The sequence below is a fragment of the Manduca sexta genome, chromosome 19, assembly GCF_014839805.1.
Source record: "Manduca sexta isolate Smith_Timp_Sample1 chromosome 19, JHU_Msex_v1.0, whole genome shotgun sequence".
Taxonomy (NCBI): Eukaryota; Metazoa; Arthropoda; class Insecta; order Lepidoptera; family Sphingidae; genus Manduca; species Manduca sexta.
In genome coordinates, this window is record NC_051133.1 from 14231599 (window position 1) to 14249373 (window position 17775).

Here is a 17775-nt window from a genome sequence, read left to right on the forward strand (position 1 = left end):
TTTTTGTTTAAATATATTTGGATGCGTAGACATATCTAAAACCACTTTAATAATTTCAAACTTTCAATGAAAGAAAGTCATAATTCACTTATAGCACGAAATAGTCAATGTCCCGTGCCAAAACCTAACAAAACACAACTAAACATGTTAATAAAATAGCTACACGTAGACAGTGACCAATGAAATTGGACACACCCACTTTCCTAAAAAAACAAAATTTAATTTTTGACAATGATACCCAATTTTTTACACAAATTAATAACCCTTAAATAAATTACATTATATTATTTCGTCATTCAAAGTTTAATATCCAATTTCTATAATAAAACCTATGTGAAGAGATCGAATACCCGAACGTGTATTCACGTCCGCGTTCCGCTCGACGTATAACCACGTCGGTGCAGTGACAGTGGCACTGTCGGCACTCGGAGTGCAATATTACGAGCCGAGGATTTATTTCCGACAGAAATGGATCGAGCGCTGTGACCGGCCTGTGTGCTGTGTATCGTCATGATACGTCGCTTGTTTATAAAACCGCTGTCATCTGAGGGCACTTTAATATTAAGTGGGAGGCAGGAGCTTGTTATTGTTTTTACAGAGTTTTGGAAGAGATAATAAACTATTGGAAGTATAAACGTCTCTCTGTAATCTCAGACTAAAGTAGGAAGATTGCGAAACCGATACAAATCGTAGAACATAGGTATTAGTATACCAGTAGTACCAGTGGAGAAAGGTGAAATTATCCATAAGGGAATCCGACACAACATATACTAATACGTATAAATGCAGCATGCAAATCATTCTGATGATAAGAGATGCCAGCAGGAATCAGGTTGTATGGATTCATCGCAACTAGTAAGAACCAAGTTCATAAAGGTATTTTAATACGAGCCGATTTGTTATGAGTCTGAACTCTAGTCTTGTGTTAAATGTAAGGGGTGGAGCCGGCGGTCTACGTCGAACGTGAATAATGGCGACATTTTAAACGCTTTTAGTATGTACTCTGTAATTACACCGGAAATTTCCTTCAATCAATACGTTTTACACTGCTTATTATCTTAGGAAATAGACAAAGGGAATATCTATATCTAAACGAACAAAATAATTTGTGTGTAACTCTGCGTTATTCTAGTTTTATATTTATAAATTATATAATTTTTTACTATGTTAATATTGGTTGAATATCTTCCCTCGTTAATCTACCTTCTTTAGTCTCTGCACCATCCAAAAAGCGCCTTGGAGAAACAAAATGCCGTATACGTCCTATTAATTAATAAGAATAAATAAACCGTAATACTATGTTGTCGCACTTCTAATGGCAATGTGACAAATCTAAACCAATTCAGCGATTCAAACCTCAGTGCCACAGAATCCTGTATCACTTGGTATTTTAATATTGCATGAGATTCGTGGCTGCGTGCAAATTGATGTCGCAACGTGTATAGACGTATACGACGTACTATCAACTTCACTAATTAAGTACCGGATTATCAACGGGCGTTCGTTTCGACACGTCTAAATATTTTAAGGGCCTTAGCGACGTATCGAGGCGTTTAATGTGAGAAGATTCGGTGATAAATGAATGCCTTTAACGAGTTCCGGGTTGAAGATTTCGTGTTGATCGACTTTAAATATAATAATGATTAAGGGTGTGTTTTGCACTTCAATTGACGAAAAGGGTAACCGTATAAGGTGTCCGAAACATGAGATTACGGAGATTAAATAAACCTAATGCCTTTCTTTTAAAGTCGGCAACTGAACCACGATTGCTTTTGAGTTTTTAAAAGCAAAAATAATTGATAGAAAGTCTTCATTTTATTCAAATACTATGAAACTCAGTTTTATTAAATATTATTATTTTTGTTGTACTCATACGAACATACCTTTTTATAACGTAGGTATAATGTTACACATATCAAAAGAACTTAAATTTAATATTAAACATCTACGAATTATATTCACTATTCACAACCGAGTCATCAAATAATTTAAAGACAGGTACGGATTAGGTACAGAGGGGGTTATCCGGCGCGTGCCGTCTAGTTCGGGCCGATATTTCAGCGTTTGTTTGCCCCAGGAGGACATAAATTCAGGAGCATCTTGCTCGTAAGTCACCTGGAGACTTTACCAGTTAGATGTGTGAATTGTCAATAGGCGAATTTATTATAGATGAGAGCGTAATTTTGCAATAAAGATATATGTTAAATTAGTTTTTGAACAGACCTATGCAGGTCGGCGAACATTATAATTATAAAACGCGTAAACCTATGTACTTATTGTATATATTTGTTATTGTATTATAATATTGTTAGAATAAAGATTGTTGTGAGGGTATTTGTGACGCTCTTCTGCTATAAAAGTACTGAGCGTTTGACAGTCAGTCGGTCGTGGACAGTCGTAGCCATCGGTTGGTTGGTGAATTATTGGCGAAAACATTTCTGTAGCCAGTGATGGTTCTTTTTATTTTTTTAATCAACTCGCTCCCGTTTCTACCAATGTACATATAATAACAAAAAACACATATAGAAAATGCTGTCAGGTCTCGAATCAGATGAAACCTAATTGACCGATCACGGCACAAACTGTTCGGTCGTAAACAGATTCAAATTTCATTAAGGGGGTCGCGTCTCCCCCGGTCCCCAGCTGGCTACGTGTCTGTAAACAACAGTTTCGATCTTCACAGGGAATTACTATTTGCAACTTTTTTGTTTTGATGTTTTGTACAATATGCGTTGTGCGGGAGCCTTGTACGATAGATTTGTTTTACCTTCATCAACAAATAGTTCTTAATAATATTGCGAGTAAATATATTGTATTTGTATAGTTTCAAATATAATGTTTGACTCTAAATAAAACATATTTTTATAGTTTTTTTTAATTCTGGCCAGTATATCACTTCCAATCAAGGATTTATCAAAACAATATTTTGTTTAGCTCTCAAAAAGTATTTATAAAGAATCTTTATTCTTACTTAATCTTTCACGTCTTTAGGGATTCCAGTACGTAATTTTGTAATAAAAGAGGTACTTAATACCTTATACCTATATATTTGTTTCAATTCAAACCAGTAGTTCTTAAGATTGGCGCGTTCAAACTCATGCCTTTTATCCCCCAAAGGATAGAGACGTAACTGCTGCACCCACTTTTCGCCATGTGTATTCCGTCTCATAATAGGGCGCTAGCCTATCGCCATATCGGGCACAAAATCCAGACTTCGTGTTAATACTGACTACAAATAGCGCAGCGACTTAATAACTCAATTAGGCGAAATTTATGCACAATATTAAGATACAACATGTCAGCTATTTATATTTATGCTGTGAAAAATACAGAAAGCAATTCGCTTGAAATTAGGATCTCGTAAGACATTTGACGCGTGGGCAAATTGAATCTGATTCAAATTGGAAGGCGAATTAGATTGTACGCGTGCGGGATGCGGGGCCGGGATTGTGTTCCCGGACTTGTGATCATCTTGGTTTCGTAAATAATGTGCCATTGCATTTTTAAAGAGGCGTGTGTGTAGTGGCAGGTCAACTTAATTCTTAGGTCAAAGTGGACATTGAATAGCAATAGAGCTGAGCTGAACGTATTAAAGCAGCGATATTAGAGGTGGTTTAAACATTAGGTGTGTAGAATTTTAGTATTTTTAAATACCATTTTTATATATTGCTGTAATGACTTCGACCCCGCGTCCCTTGTTATTGAAAATAAGCAAACCATAGACCCTCATACCCCTAAAGAGTTTACGTTATATTTGAAAAGCCCCTTACTTGAGAATAAGAGTATAAAAAAACTTAACTGTTCATAACTAAAATAAATTGTTTCAGACACATCTAATCGGTTCAAGACAATAAAATCTACAATAAATAACATCTCACAAATGATATTAGTCCTTGATATCAAAATTTGGATGCCACGATTCACAGGCTGTGATACTGGTAAAGTTTAGTTACTATTTAACTTTGAGTATTTTTCTCGAAACCAAAGACAAACACAAAAGTCACCTAATTTATCTCAGTGAGACAAAATTGTAAAATTTTAACCTCCATCAAAGCGAACTAACTTACTTCATTAAACGTCACAAAAGAAACTAATACCTATATAACAGGAGACGCTATTTTATTTTAATTGTGACTAAATTAACAGAATTTAAAAATTGTAATTAGAAATTTTGTAGTCGGTCCTTTGTAGTTCATTTAAATTTTTATTCATCTCTTTGTAGTTTTTAACAATAAATTTTTCGTTGGGTTACTTGATGCTAATTTTTTACAATTTCGGATTAAATTGTGGAGTTTTTATTGTGTCAACAAAATTTATTTTAAAATACAGATAATGTAAACTAATTAATATTCGTGTTGGCATAAATCTGCATGCCTATTTGTAATTATTGACAGCACTTCCTATTGCGACTGGGAACAATCCCGTACAAGTGACAAATAACAAAAGGAAAAATATATTCAGTACGTAAAACATGGTATCTATTGAATTCAACAAATAAACTCGGACAAAGCGAGACAGATTAAATTTTTCGCCGCACGGTGTCACATTTTGCATTCGATGCGGTGTTCGCCGAGGTATGCAGCTATATTCAGCTATACGCAGCCGAAAACCGTGCAACCGGTACGCGCGATTTATTCAAAACAAAAGGCGGTACCTACTTTTATTACGCATGATATATTGTGTTCATAAAACGGGTATAAACCATCCGTTGCCTATCTCGTGTTTTTTGTCCTTTTCGCACGTAATCATGTTCATATATCTCCATCTCGCTCCGTTTTCGACATTTGCGCGATATTATCCACTTTTGACATTACTTTCGTTTATGTGGCTAGAGTTTTTGTTGAGGAATCGAATTGACTCACTTTAAGCAATAAGGGCGGATCGTATGTGATGTATTTGTTTGAATAGCGAGCTGACGTCGAAAATGTCTTTTAGGGTTAGACTATGATGAACTATGAATATAGTGTGTGTATAGTGTAATATAGTAAAAGGATCTTTACAAGGCCACTGTATTTTTTTAGAATTATGATACATAAACTAAATCCTATCTAACTTCTAAATAATAAATATGCAAAAGTTTGAGAAAATGTTTGGATGTTTGTTACAAGTAAACGCCAAAACAACTGAACGGATTTCGATGAAATTAGGCACATGGATAGACAATGTGTTGGTTTAACATATTGGCTACTTTTTATCCCAGTAATTTGCTCCCATGAGAAATAATGAGATTATTGAATTAGATTCTGAAAAGATGGCGCTGACATCGTACAAATAACGCTACAGATCGCTACATTGTTTTAGAGACCTATGTAGCAGGAAAGCGTGTCACGCGAGCGAAGGCGCGAGCAACGCCTAGTTTTAAATAAGTAATTAAATTGAAGGTATTTTTCAGGTGGTGATAAATTGGTCTTCATGAATCAATCAAGAAGTCGTTCATTTAATGGACCAGTAGTACGGTAATTATTTTATTGACAATCTGTCTCCTCGCTTATTGTAGCTACAAGATTTACAATTCAAGGATAATTATAGAACAAGCTTTTATAAAATTAATAACTACAGCCCCATCTAACAACTCTACTAATATTATAAATGCGAAAGTTTGTGAGGATGGATGTTTGGAAGTATGAATGTTTGTTCCTCATTCATGAAACAACTACTGAACAGATTTGAATGAAACTTTACAGTAATATTTGTTATACATGAGAATAACACATAGGCCACAATTTATAATGTTTTTTTTGTAATTTGGTCATAATATAACGATACATATGAAGTCAGAAAAAAAATATCCCGGATATCTCCTTCACGCAGGCGAAGCCGCGAGCAAACGCTACTTATATCTAAATGTTCTAACTCATTAATCCCCCAGATTCTCGAAAATAAAACATATACATACGAACCTAGTGCAAACCGCAAACAATGCACCGCGTCTCGTGGTGAAGTAAAAATGCCTCGGAAGTGAAGTGAACCCACACCTCCGCGCCTGTTTACACGCAGGAAGGATGCTACGTACGTATGTACGCGTAATTAATAACGCACCACGTGCAGGGTTGACACGATGTATTTTTTAAAATTATTATTTCAATTGAAAAAAATATTAACGGAATTTACACTTATTGATTATTTTTTATAAATAACTAATCACAATATATATAAGACTATGGTCATAATAGAACAATTCAAAAATCAGATCTCATTAGTTTATATTGTGTAAAAATAATTTATTTCAAATAAACTCGTCGTGCGGACAGTCTGAGTTAGACTTTCGTGTGGGTAAAATATTTTTGAACTAATGTCTATATCTATGTGATGTAAGTATTACAGACCACAATCCCATTTTTCAAACAAATCAAAACAAATCAAACTGGGTAAACCTTAAAAATATTTTAATCACCACCAGGTGGCAACCCTACCGTAGGCGAAGGTGGCGAGGTGCCGAGAGGGCGCGATAAGCGCTTTCCACTCCTAAATCAACCGAGCTAATGACGGCGGCTGCAGAGCACACGGATCTGGTTGTCTCTGGATGAGACATGGCAAAGTTGACGGCGCTTAAAGCCTTTTTTAGAAATAATCTACCAAAACTGCCTCAATTTGAGGAGAACTTATCAAAGATTTACCACTATTAAAAAAAAAGGAAGACCATCTTATGGTAGGTGATTACAGCTGTGCGCGAAATACGAATTTCGTAATCAAAGAAATCATGGAAATGTTCTGGGAATATATTTCAGCCATTATAAAAAGATCTCTGGTTATTTCGGATCGGGCGAAGGTTTTATACTGTAATACCTATATGATGTTACTTCTCTATAGAGAATACATATTGACCATAAATATATATTCTTCTACAATTTAAAGCAGGAATATTTGCTCGTATAATATACGGCGAAATCTTTAAATCACAAAGCGATATTTAACAGGTAAAACGACTTTCAAAACAAACATCACAATATATTTGCCACGAACTTTGAACGCATAAAATTCACGCCAAAATCCGCTTTATTCACAAACTTTACGACAAAAACTAAGATCTTCATCAAAGCGCACTTATCCTTATCCAAATAAAGACATAATTCCAGTCGCCAACTCTCCTGTTTGTCCGACATGTGAACGACGTCGGCAATATCTCCCTAACTTGCGTAATTAAAATCACTTTTAAAAGAAACTAAGGTGTAAATCACGGGGGTAACTTTGCCGAAATGGGTTCCTTTTGGCAATCAACCTTCCATGTGTTAGATTTATTGGTAAGTTAATACAGTTTGCGATCGCTGCTTGGCACTGGCTGTGATTAAAAACGTTCAAATTTATTTTTTGAGATATGGTGCTCTTGATTTTTTAAAAATATGGGTGGGAGAAGTTTGTTCCTTTTATCATTTTGGCTGCAGTATAGTAACGTTAGAATTAATGGACCGCTTTAGATAAATTTATTTATAAAATAATCTGACTTATATTTGTTTGTCCCAAAATTTAGGCTAAAAAGGAAATTGATTACACCGTATCTTATTCTGGTTCATTTCTTTGTATGTTTTGACGGTCGCTACTATTATGCTGGCTGGCCTAATTAAGAACGGATTGATTGCCACAAACAAAATAGAACATTGCATACTTTACAAAACTAACCACTAGTATACTTTGTTATACATTTCCTTCCACCATACCACAGCACGATAAACAATTTAAACTAGATTTACACTTAAAATAAATTCTTCCCGTTTACTTACCGCCGCGGCCGGCGCTCCCACCGCGTTCCCGTTAATGTACCATTTAATTTCAATGCGGAGTGGAACATAAAATTGGTGCAACCTACTAGAACGTTCTTTCTACGTTGTTACCGCTCTGATATATTTAAATTGGTTTGTGTAAGAATTAAAAAAAATGGTGTCCGTTTTCATGTATTTTTGAATTATTGTTATCTTTTGTTTAATATGAAATGATGCGCAAATGCGAACGCGAACAATCAATCTGTTTAAGTATGTTATTTACGCATAAATAGTAGCAACATATAATTTCAATGTTGTTTTGAAAAAGTTTAAAATTTCACGAGAAAGGTCACTTTAAGGGACAATTAATAACATTACTAACATCCTAAATCTAGTACATTTTTTTTTTTTGGGGCACAGCTAACGGACCTCATGGTAAGTGGAGTGGAGTCCAATAGAACGTCGACTGACGAAAGATGATAACCCCTCGGCAGTCGACACAATCATGCCGGCCTTTTGAATCGGATATACACATTTAAATTAAATTATTTTACGAATTTTATCGCGATTTTAATATTTTACTTTTCTCCCGACGTTTCGAAGACTTTGCAGCCTTCATGGTCACGGGGGGACTGGTATACACAGGCTGATCCGGGAACGCGACACACTTACCTGGGCCACTATGGCGGGTTTTAACACCTTGTGTACGGTGGTCGCTATCAGGGCGGATAGAGACTTTCCCGCCCCTACACCCACCACAACTCCTGTAAACCAGGATCAGCAGTGGCACGCATTCTTTGACACCGAGCAGTGAAGCTCGGCGAGTCTCGGGGAAAATTAATTTGTCACTATCCCGCAACGACATCATTCAAATAGAAAGATGAGAGGAGTTGGAAATATTAATAGTCCAAATTAAATTATCAGGGCGGATATAAAATATATCCTACCACGAACTCGCCCTGGTACGCTCCTTCTTACTGCCACATCCATTCACCCCTACATTCGCGTCACACCGCGATTGTTCCACGGACAAACAAACGCGCGCACCGGCGTCGAGTAAACAATTACATCAATACGTCTCACTTACTAATTTATATGTTTTCACGTTCGCTCGCCGGTTGCAAATATTATGGAGTCGTGTTGAGATTTACTGCGATTATTTTGACGCACGTTTGGCGTTTTAAAAGTCTTATATCTCCCTGGAGGTGTCAGATGTATTTTTAACCGACTTCAAAAGAAGGAGGTTCTCAATTTGACTGTATTTTTTTTGTTACCTCCGATTTTGATGATTCATTTTATTAGATGGTTGAGTACTTATACACAGCAACATTATAGTGTAGTTTACAACAAGAACCCAAACAGAGGTGATTCCTATGAAGCGGTTTTGGATACTGTCCGAAGATATTTTGGGGACATTGTGTATGTAAGGACAGGTGTAGGGGGTAATAAATGATGTCAGAATAAGATGTTTGTAGTGAAAGAATGTATTAGCAGTCCTTTACTGGCCGCAGAAGTGTCTATCTTCTTGGTTGATATTGAATCCATTCAAATTTCTGGGCATTATGTATTTGACTATAACTTGAAATAGATCTCCTGCGCAGTGAAAGAGTCTTTAGTTATCTTTTTTGTGCTCTCAGATGGCATAGCCACAAGTTCACTAAGCAACGTAAATACGACGTATAAAATTTTCATAATTGTAACTCCAAACATGGAATACGCTAGTACAGTAAGCCCCTCATTCAATTTCAAAACGATTCAAAAACAATTTATTACGCGTACAGCCTAAACACATTACACACGGCCATGTAAATATTCAATTTGGCAACTATCTGCGTACGCCTAAACTGATTACCGCAGGGCCGGCGGCGGGCGGCGCGGGCGGGGGTCACGGCACGCGTCACTTCGCACACGCGATTAAGATAATGCGATTTGAGCGCAGCCACCAGCGTTGCCCTTAATTAACGCCCACTGACCGCCTGGTCGCGGATTCAATTTGATGTTCAGTTCGCGCTTGGATCACTTTGGTTTATTGGAGTGTTTTACATAAGCGTCTTTCATTTATTTTAGGTTCTCAATTTGTTTATGTGCTATGATTTCCATTTACATCCATTTATGTCGGTATTAGAAGTTGACAAGATTACGAAAATCTTGAATTACTTATATCGGCCGTTTACTTTTAAGCGATTGTGGGAATGATTAAGTACTGTTACAAAAGATTCAATCTAACAAGAACCAGGCTTCGTAACAGCTATTAACTATAACAAACGTTATAAAACTGTATGGTAAATTTATTCCGCATAACGTCACAATGCCGACTGGGCCTCGGAAATCCTTTATTTACTCTTAACATTCAATGGAGATAGGAATGTATATTTTTATGAGAAGCAACATCAGCATGCAAACGATCGCGGCTAAGGAATCGTGAAAACGATCCTGTTCGGACGAACAGGGACGGATGGGTGTCCACGGGGAGGATGTACGAATTATTTTGTGTCTATTGGCAATCTCCACTGACTATTGCCTACAATAATAACTGCACAATGTGTTTCAAACGAAAAGAAGTCATATTTAACATTGGTTATTTTTACGATCGTTCAAAATAAATAGCTATGTCATTTCTTTTATTAAAATATAGCTGCGAATGTGTAGCATTATAATCAAAGGTAAAAAAGTCATGTCATTATTTGCGAGTTTGAAAACAGAAAATATCTAATCCTGAATGAGGCCCTGGCTTCCAGTCGTTGGTAGATCATCATAAATTCGGCCTCGATGAGATTTATAAAGCTGAATGCGATATAAACGCGCCTAATGAGACGACTAATCGCCAACAAACTATTCGTCCGCCGTCCGCGCCGCCATTGGTTTTACATATCAATTCGATACAGAATAAAAACGTAATAAACCGACGCACAGCCTCCCGGCGACATCCAATTTTTGTCGTATAAGTGTGTGCCTGACAGTTAAATTGCCGAAGTTAATGCATAAATAAAAGGTAACAATATAGGCCGGACGGGGGCGGGGGGTCATTGTTCGCGTCACGTTCGGGATGTGTTCTTTTTGTTGTGAAGTTTGCGCGGTTAATGGTCCGTGACTTATTCGTGTTTGGGTTACGTGTCACTTCTTTTGTTGTGCTCGTGAATTATGGACACGTTGCGTATTACTTAGTGCGTACCTGGTTTTTGTTTATGTTTGATATGATCGGCAAATTTTTTCACATTTACGGAAACATTATAGCTATGGGAATAAAGGAATCATGTAAAAAATCTTGTATTTTGGTCAAAGTAAAAACATTAACGTGAATTTATAGCTTAGTTCTTACATGAATATTTTAATTTCCTATAAAATTCAACTGCACGGTTTAATCGGATTCCAGCTATCGCAATTTTTTTGGTCATGTTTTTATAGTTAATCTAGCGGTTTAATTGATTAGCCTAAAACTGCAAGTCAACTCACCACTTTCAGAGACTGAGGATGGCGATCGCTCCGCCGTGGAGACACCCGACGACGACTCCAATGAGGACAAGGAGTCCGCGCGCGTCGCGTGCGCATGCGTCATGGAGCTCTCGGATATGCTGCGCGTGTCCCGCGGAGCCGCGCACAGCTGCGTCAGCCGCCGCTTGAGGTAGCGGTGTTCCCGCGCCAACTGCTCTTTGTGACTATTGTGCCGCTTTTCTCTTTCTTCCAGACTCTGTGAATAGTATTTTAATTTAGAGTTGAGTCTTGAAATTGAGACTCGACAAATTTATGAGTCTCAGTAGATTTTAAATGTGGAACACAATAATAATAATCACAAACTGTGAATCGATTTAAGTATATTATTTTACAGAAGCATTTCATTATAATTATTATAATTAAGCACGATTTTACTTTTATCACAGTTTCGACACTAACGACTAGATATGTTACAATATCACGAACATTAAATTATAAAGAAAATTAATACATTTCATTACAAAGACAAAGACAGAGAAATACATTGCACGTATAATTATTACAAAATTGTAACTATAACTTGATTATTCTCATTTCCTTAAATTCAAACTGAAACTACACACAAGTTTGATTTATTAATAATTAAGCGGCGACCTCCACATTAATCTCGGTAATGCTGATTTACTCTCCGTCCGGAATCCAGATAGTTTATATAACCCAACTAGCATGGGGAAGCGTCTATCGGGGGCATAAGGCTAATGCGAGATATTTCATTTTTTGCTGTTCTTACAACGAAACAAAACCAAAAAAAATGACTCATGACGACCGAGTCCAAAAATACTCGTCTATAAAGTCCTAATGTAAAAAAGCAAAAAAATAGTCATAAGACGAGTCCAAAAATACTCGTCTATAAAGTCTCTGATTATAGTACTAAGTTGCGTACGCGAGACCGTAGATATACTATAGCCTTTCCCTGACGTTTATTTGTAATAATATTAATGTTTTAGCGCAGTTGTGATCGCTTTTGGAGTGTATTGTAGCTAATCAGATCAATGTGGTATATGAAATTTTCTTTTAGACTTTTTGGGTTGCCATAGTTTGACAAACGAATCGCATCTATTTACTTATACAAAAAAAAAAAAAAACTACGGGAGTCCATGCAATTTTTCTCGAAGAAATAACATTTTTAATTTAGGAAAACCATTACAGGTCTAACTTTGTTCAATATAAACATGTTTTACACGCCATAAAGGGAATACGTAAAGTTTTTATTTTTTTTCATACGTAAACAGAGTTGCTAGTGCTTCATATTTGACTTGTTTTCAAAAAACATCACTGTAAACGTTGGATTCGTCAAAGGAACGTTAACATATTTTTTTCACGTTTTCGAGGGAATGACGCAATTGATATATATTTATCATTATGAAACGTTTAATCGCCTTGATTAATGTTTTATTGTCAGACTCCGCGACGTAGTTTTGAGCACGCGACTTAACTGACCTGAGGTCTCGGGTTGGATCCCCGGGTAGGGTAAAGGGATTTGCTGGTCAATACCCTATTGGCGCGGAGTCTGGAATAGTGCCCGGTGAACAGGCTTGTTCCCTATCGTTTACCAGCCGACGAATGGAAAGCTCGTCTCGTCATTCAAAACAATAAAAAAATATATATATTCTATTCATGAAAAGAAACAGCATAGTGGATGCTCAGTTGCTTCTGAGGTTACTACTAATTTATTTATTTATAATATTATTATTTATTTAAAGTATTAGCTAGTGGAACCCAAACTAAGCTACGCTTGTATCTTGGGCTGCAACAATGAAAATAATAATAATATAATTCTTTATTGCACAACCAATAAAACACAAAGAAAAGCCAAATAATATTACAAACATTTTCACATTTCGCATTTATAATATTAGTAAGACTAAAGACCTATAAATCCCTTATGTATATGTAGACTGGGTGTGCGGGTAAGCAAGGGGTGGAAGGGTGAGGGTGCACGGGGGGAGTGTGCCAGACCACATCACCGCCGCCGGCCGCGGATGATATATCCCATCATAAATCTGCGCGAACAGACGGACCGACAGACGCTGTTGTCTCAATCGTTCCTATGTATTTAATGGCGGTTACATTGCGAGTTAAAGTAAGATACCTATATCGACGGGTGCAAAGTAAAAAGAGTTATATACAAAACAGCTAGTTTTCAGGAGAGCTTATAATAAGAAAAAATGCTCCCATTTTGTTTATTTTAAACTAAATTTGTTTAAAAATTTCATTACCGCTTCATTATTTCATATGGCATCTACATGTATATTTATTTTTCAGTTAGTTACTGCAATAATAAAAAAATCTCAAAATTGTAGTTAACTTTTTTCACTTTCCACCCGTCGATATATACCTATATGTATATTAGTATTTACTAATCATTATGAGTCTACATCTTATGTCTCAGGATGACGAGCGCAGTGGAGTGCCACGCAGCAAGAGCGTCGCCAGCCGATGGCCCAGGGACGGCAACTTGATATAGAGAATGAGAAAAGTATGAATTGTACACATGTTCTCCCACTCCATCTCACGTACGGAATATTAGAAATGGAATTGGTGAATTCATTGGAGTTTTAGAACCTCTAGAGGGGGCAGCTGCCTCTTCCTGCCCACACCCTGGGTGACGCCCTGCCACGCAGTATGTAATAAAAAAATTTGGATGGTGTTGCTATCGTTTATTAGTAGTCGTATCGTTTAAGGTGAGCGTCAAGCTCGTTATACAATTGCTATAAAAAAGTATATAGTGAGTAGTGACTGTCTCGATAGTGTATTTGTATTGCATAAGTTGCCAGAGGTCTAGGGTACGTTCCCCAGGTGGGTTAGTGATATTTTCTCCTCAGTATCAGCGCGTAGGCGATAAAGTCCCCTTTCACATACACACGACTTTTATACTCCCGTTATGTCTCGTCCATTCTGTCCCATGGTATGATATACAACAGTTTTTATAAGTGTGTGCATTTGATCTTATACTATGGCAGAAAGGAAAAAAGATAATTATTATTATAATAGTCTTTAGCTTCTTTTTATGTGAGTTATTTTCGTTCAAATTATGGTTTAAATTCTCTTCAAGATTTATATAGTCTGGCGTAGGTTAACATGTTGCGTGAACGTCTCCAAATTATATTGTGTTTAATTTTCTGCGCTTATATCACTTTTAGCTTAAATTATGTGCATGTTGAGTTTTCCTAACTTGGGCTTACATTATAGCTATAATTTATAATATTTAAAATCGTAGTGTTAAGTCTGCTGGAAAACCTAATAAATAAAATAAAATAATATCCACGTCCTTTTATTTCCAAAATCGCTTCATAAACCTTGCTTAAACAATTCAAGTAAAAAACTTATTAATTTACGTCTCAGCGCGCAGTTAATAAAACACTTGAAGCTGACGGCCTGGACGGATGACCATACATCATTCATAAGCCCCTTAAAGTTGCCTTTTTGAAAGTCACTGATCCGTATCCTCAAAACATTTTCTATAAAAACACGTCAATCAATTCAGCCGCTTGTTTATTGATTTTATCTATATTAATGTTTTTTTTGCCGTCGATTCTTTGGAGGTTAAGACATTTTTTTAGTAGGTAGGTTGACACATATCGGTACCAAAGTGCTGGTGGTAGGATATATTTTATATCCGCCCGAATAGCGACCACCGTACACAAGGTGTTAAAACCCGCCATAATGACCCACGCAAATGTGTCGTGTTCCGGGATCAACCTGCGTATACCCGGCTTTAACAGGCCGGCATTATTGTCGACTGTCGAGGGGTAATCATCACTCGTCAGTCGACATTCTATTGGACTCCACTCCACTTATCATCAGGTGCAGTGGGGTCACTTTGTCGTTCTCGTATAAAAATGTCATCATATACACCTTCATCTCTCACCTAATATCTAATTACGCGCTTGGTCTCCACACCAAATGCATGCCCATGCATGGGGACACATTTGCCGCGACCCTAGGCACACAGATCAGTGTGTATACCACATGGTTGCTAAATACACATTGAGGCCTATAAGGGTTCGTGAACATTTCCCCTCCCTCTCCCTTCCAACTATCCTGAGATGGCTCTTTCTCCTTCCTTTTCTCTTCCTTCACCCTATACCCTTCTTTCTTCCTCCCAGGCCCAGAGACCGGATAGCCGTGGGTCGCTAGCCTACCGTCCGCTGGCACCCTCGGTGATAATGGCAGAGCCTACTAACTCCTCACAGGGACTGCCGTGGTTGCTAAAAGGGGGGGGGGGTCGCTTGTACACCGTTCGCAGGGTACTCCCGGTGATAACCACGGCAGATATAAAAAAAATCTAATTACGATGCCTCTTATAAGCTTTACAACAGTGTGTTGTTTCTCATGCTAGAGATCCAGCAACATCACAGTTCCTAACCAGACCCTCGCAATAAACAACATTAAAAATATCACACTCAAGACACTCGTTCCATTACAGGTATCAATACCCGTGCAATACCCGCGAGAGACCTCTCAGTTAATACGTGCGAAGGGAGCCACAAGTTTTACCCGTAAAAAAAACATCTGTGTGCCGAGGACCGCGGGGCGTTTAATCAACACGGCAAAGTCGTTGAGATCAAAAATTTTGGCGGAGGTTAGGAAATGTGGTTTGATGGTTCCGTGTGTATTTAACAAAAAAATATTGAGAATAAAGCATTCTCTATAAAATTTTGATCGTTATATCTTTTTGGTGGTATTCTTCATCGTGGAAGGTCGATTTCCTAAAAGACCTTCTTGGTTTTGTGTTTTACATCTTTAGTTATATAGCAAGAATGAATATAACTACTTATTTCTCGTGGCAACATCTGCGTGCACCCCGTTTTAATATCAATTCTACGGGACAATTTGTTTAGCAGCACAAATCGATACGGTGGTAGATATCCAGTTGTACGGGATATCACCTACAGCCTAATAATTTACAACATTATAATCCAGATACATTTAAATATAGCTTTAGACCTATTTTCTTGCTCTTATTTTACCACATCTGAGTAAACGCTACTCGCTAAATATAATACGAATAGAAACAAAAGTCACACAAATAACTACTATTTAAAGAAATTCGCGATACTTTGTCTATTTTTTTTAATTAACCTTAAAAAGAATTGTTATGTAGTTTTATTTTTATCACGTTTATGTTTATATTGCGGCATCTATTAAAGCATTTACTTAATACATTTATAATCCATGAAGAAACTAAGTCTAGGGCCGGTTGTCAACCAATTCCACCGCGGAACCCCAAAAAGGGCCGTCGCATTCCCCATGCAGATTGGAAAAGTTTTCAAATAACCAATTAAATTATAACAGACCAATATTCAGCGGGTCGGTTGGATACAGCGCTTAAAATTCATCTGGCGCTTCATTTGCATAGTTCAGTTTCGGCCTGCGGTTTCGTCTGTGCCGTTAACATTTTGTTGTGTCAAACATTTCTTACTATGAACAATATAACAAGCTTTTCCTCCCTGGCTAATCTCGGGATATAAAGTAGCCTATACACATGTAGCTTTCTATATGAAAGAATTTGGAGAAACAGACCAATAGTTCCAAGTATTAGAGTGGTTAAACAGAAAAAAAAATATTTCGATTTATACTTATAACTGATTTTCTAGTGGGCGCAGTTGCTTGCAAAAATTTGCATTTAAATATATATAAGCCCTATATTATATACTGTCACACTACCAGGCACCGGCCTCCTCTACTACTGAGAGGGATTTGACCTTAGTCCATCATACTGGCCTAGCGTGTTGATAGACTTCATACACCCTCAAAATTCCTATAGAGAATTTCTCAGGTATGCAGGTGTCCTCACAATTTTTTCCTTCATCGTTAAAGCAAGCGATAATTCACAAAGAATATACACATTATATTAGAGAAGTCAGAGGTCACCTGAGTTTTGAACCTGCGGCCATTCGTCTCGGCAGCCCGTTCCAGAACAAAGCTATCGCAGCTTTGCATAAACGTAGCTCATTAAATAATAATACATCTACATAATCCCCATTACAACGCGTTATATTAAAAACGAATCGTGTTAAATGATTATAGCTTAGCAGTGTCTGAGACATCTAATCTCATAATAAAGAATTACACCACGCGGATAAATTTAAAATTTTGTGATAAATAATTGCTTTTTATCCGGGCAAAGTAAGGATTAAAAGAATGAACAGAATTTTGCACAATTATCGGGATTATTGTGGAGTTTGTATTTATAATTATCACTTGGTTAAAATAAAAAAAAATATCAAATTTCGACGTTTAAGGACCAGCGCACATGGAGCGCAGCACAAAGAATTTTCGACTGTCAAACTATATATTTTAGACATTGTCTTCATAGAAATAATATTAAAGATATAAAAAAATACAGACACACTTACTCACGACTTTATCCCCGAAGGAAAAGAGGCTCAACTGCCGCCGTGTGTATTCCGTCCCATGATGTGATAGGACGCGAGTCTATCGTCATAATGGGTACAAATTACTCCAGGTTAATACTGAGTGGAAAAATCCAATATTAATGTAAAAATCTACATTCAACAGGAAAATAAGCAATTTGCGCAACAAAAAAATTATGTGAATCGATCAGCTTATTTGTAAAGAG

The 17775-nt window shown here is 36.9% G+C and overlaps 1 protein-coding gene across 1 annotated transcript in view; it reads right to left on the reverse strand.

Annotated features, from left to right (window-relative positions):
• LOC119189854 (max dimerization protein 4-like) overlaps window positions 1-15111 on the reverse strand; it is a 26245-nt gene extending 11134 nt beyond the window's left edge. The window contains exons 1-2 of the mRNA XM_037440538.1: window positions 15076-15111; window positions 11151-11385 (exon numbers count right to left, since the gene is read on the reverse strand). Of these exons, the coding sequence (XP_037296435.1) occupies window positions 11151-11385; window positions 15076-15111 (271 nt within the window). The remainder of the gene's footprint in view (window positions 1-11150; window positions 11386-15075) is intronic.
• Window positions 15112-17775: the final 2664 nt, after the last annotated feature.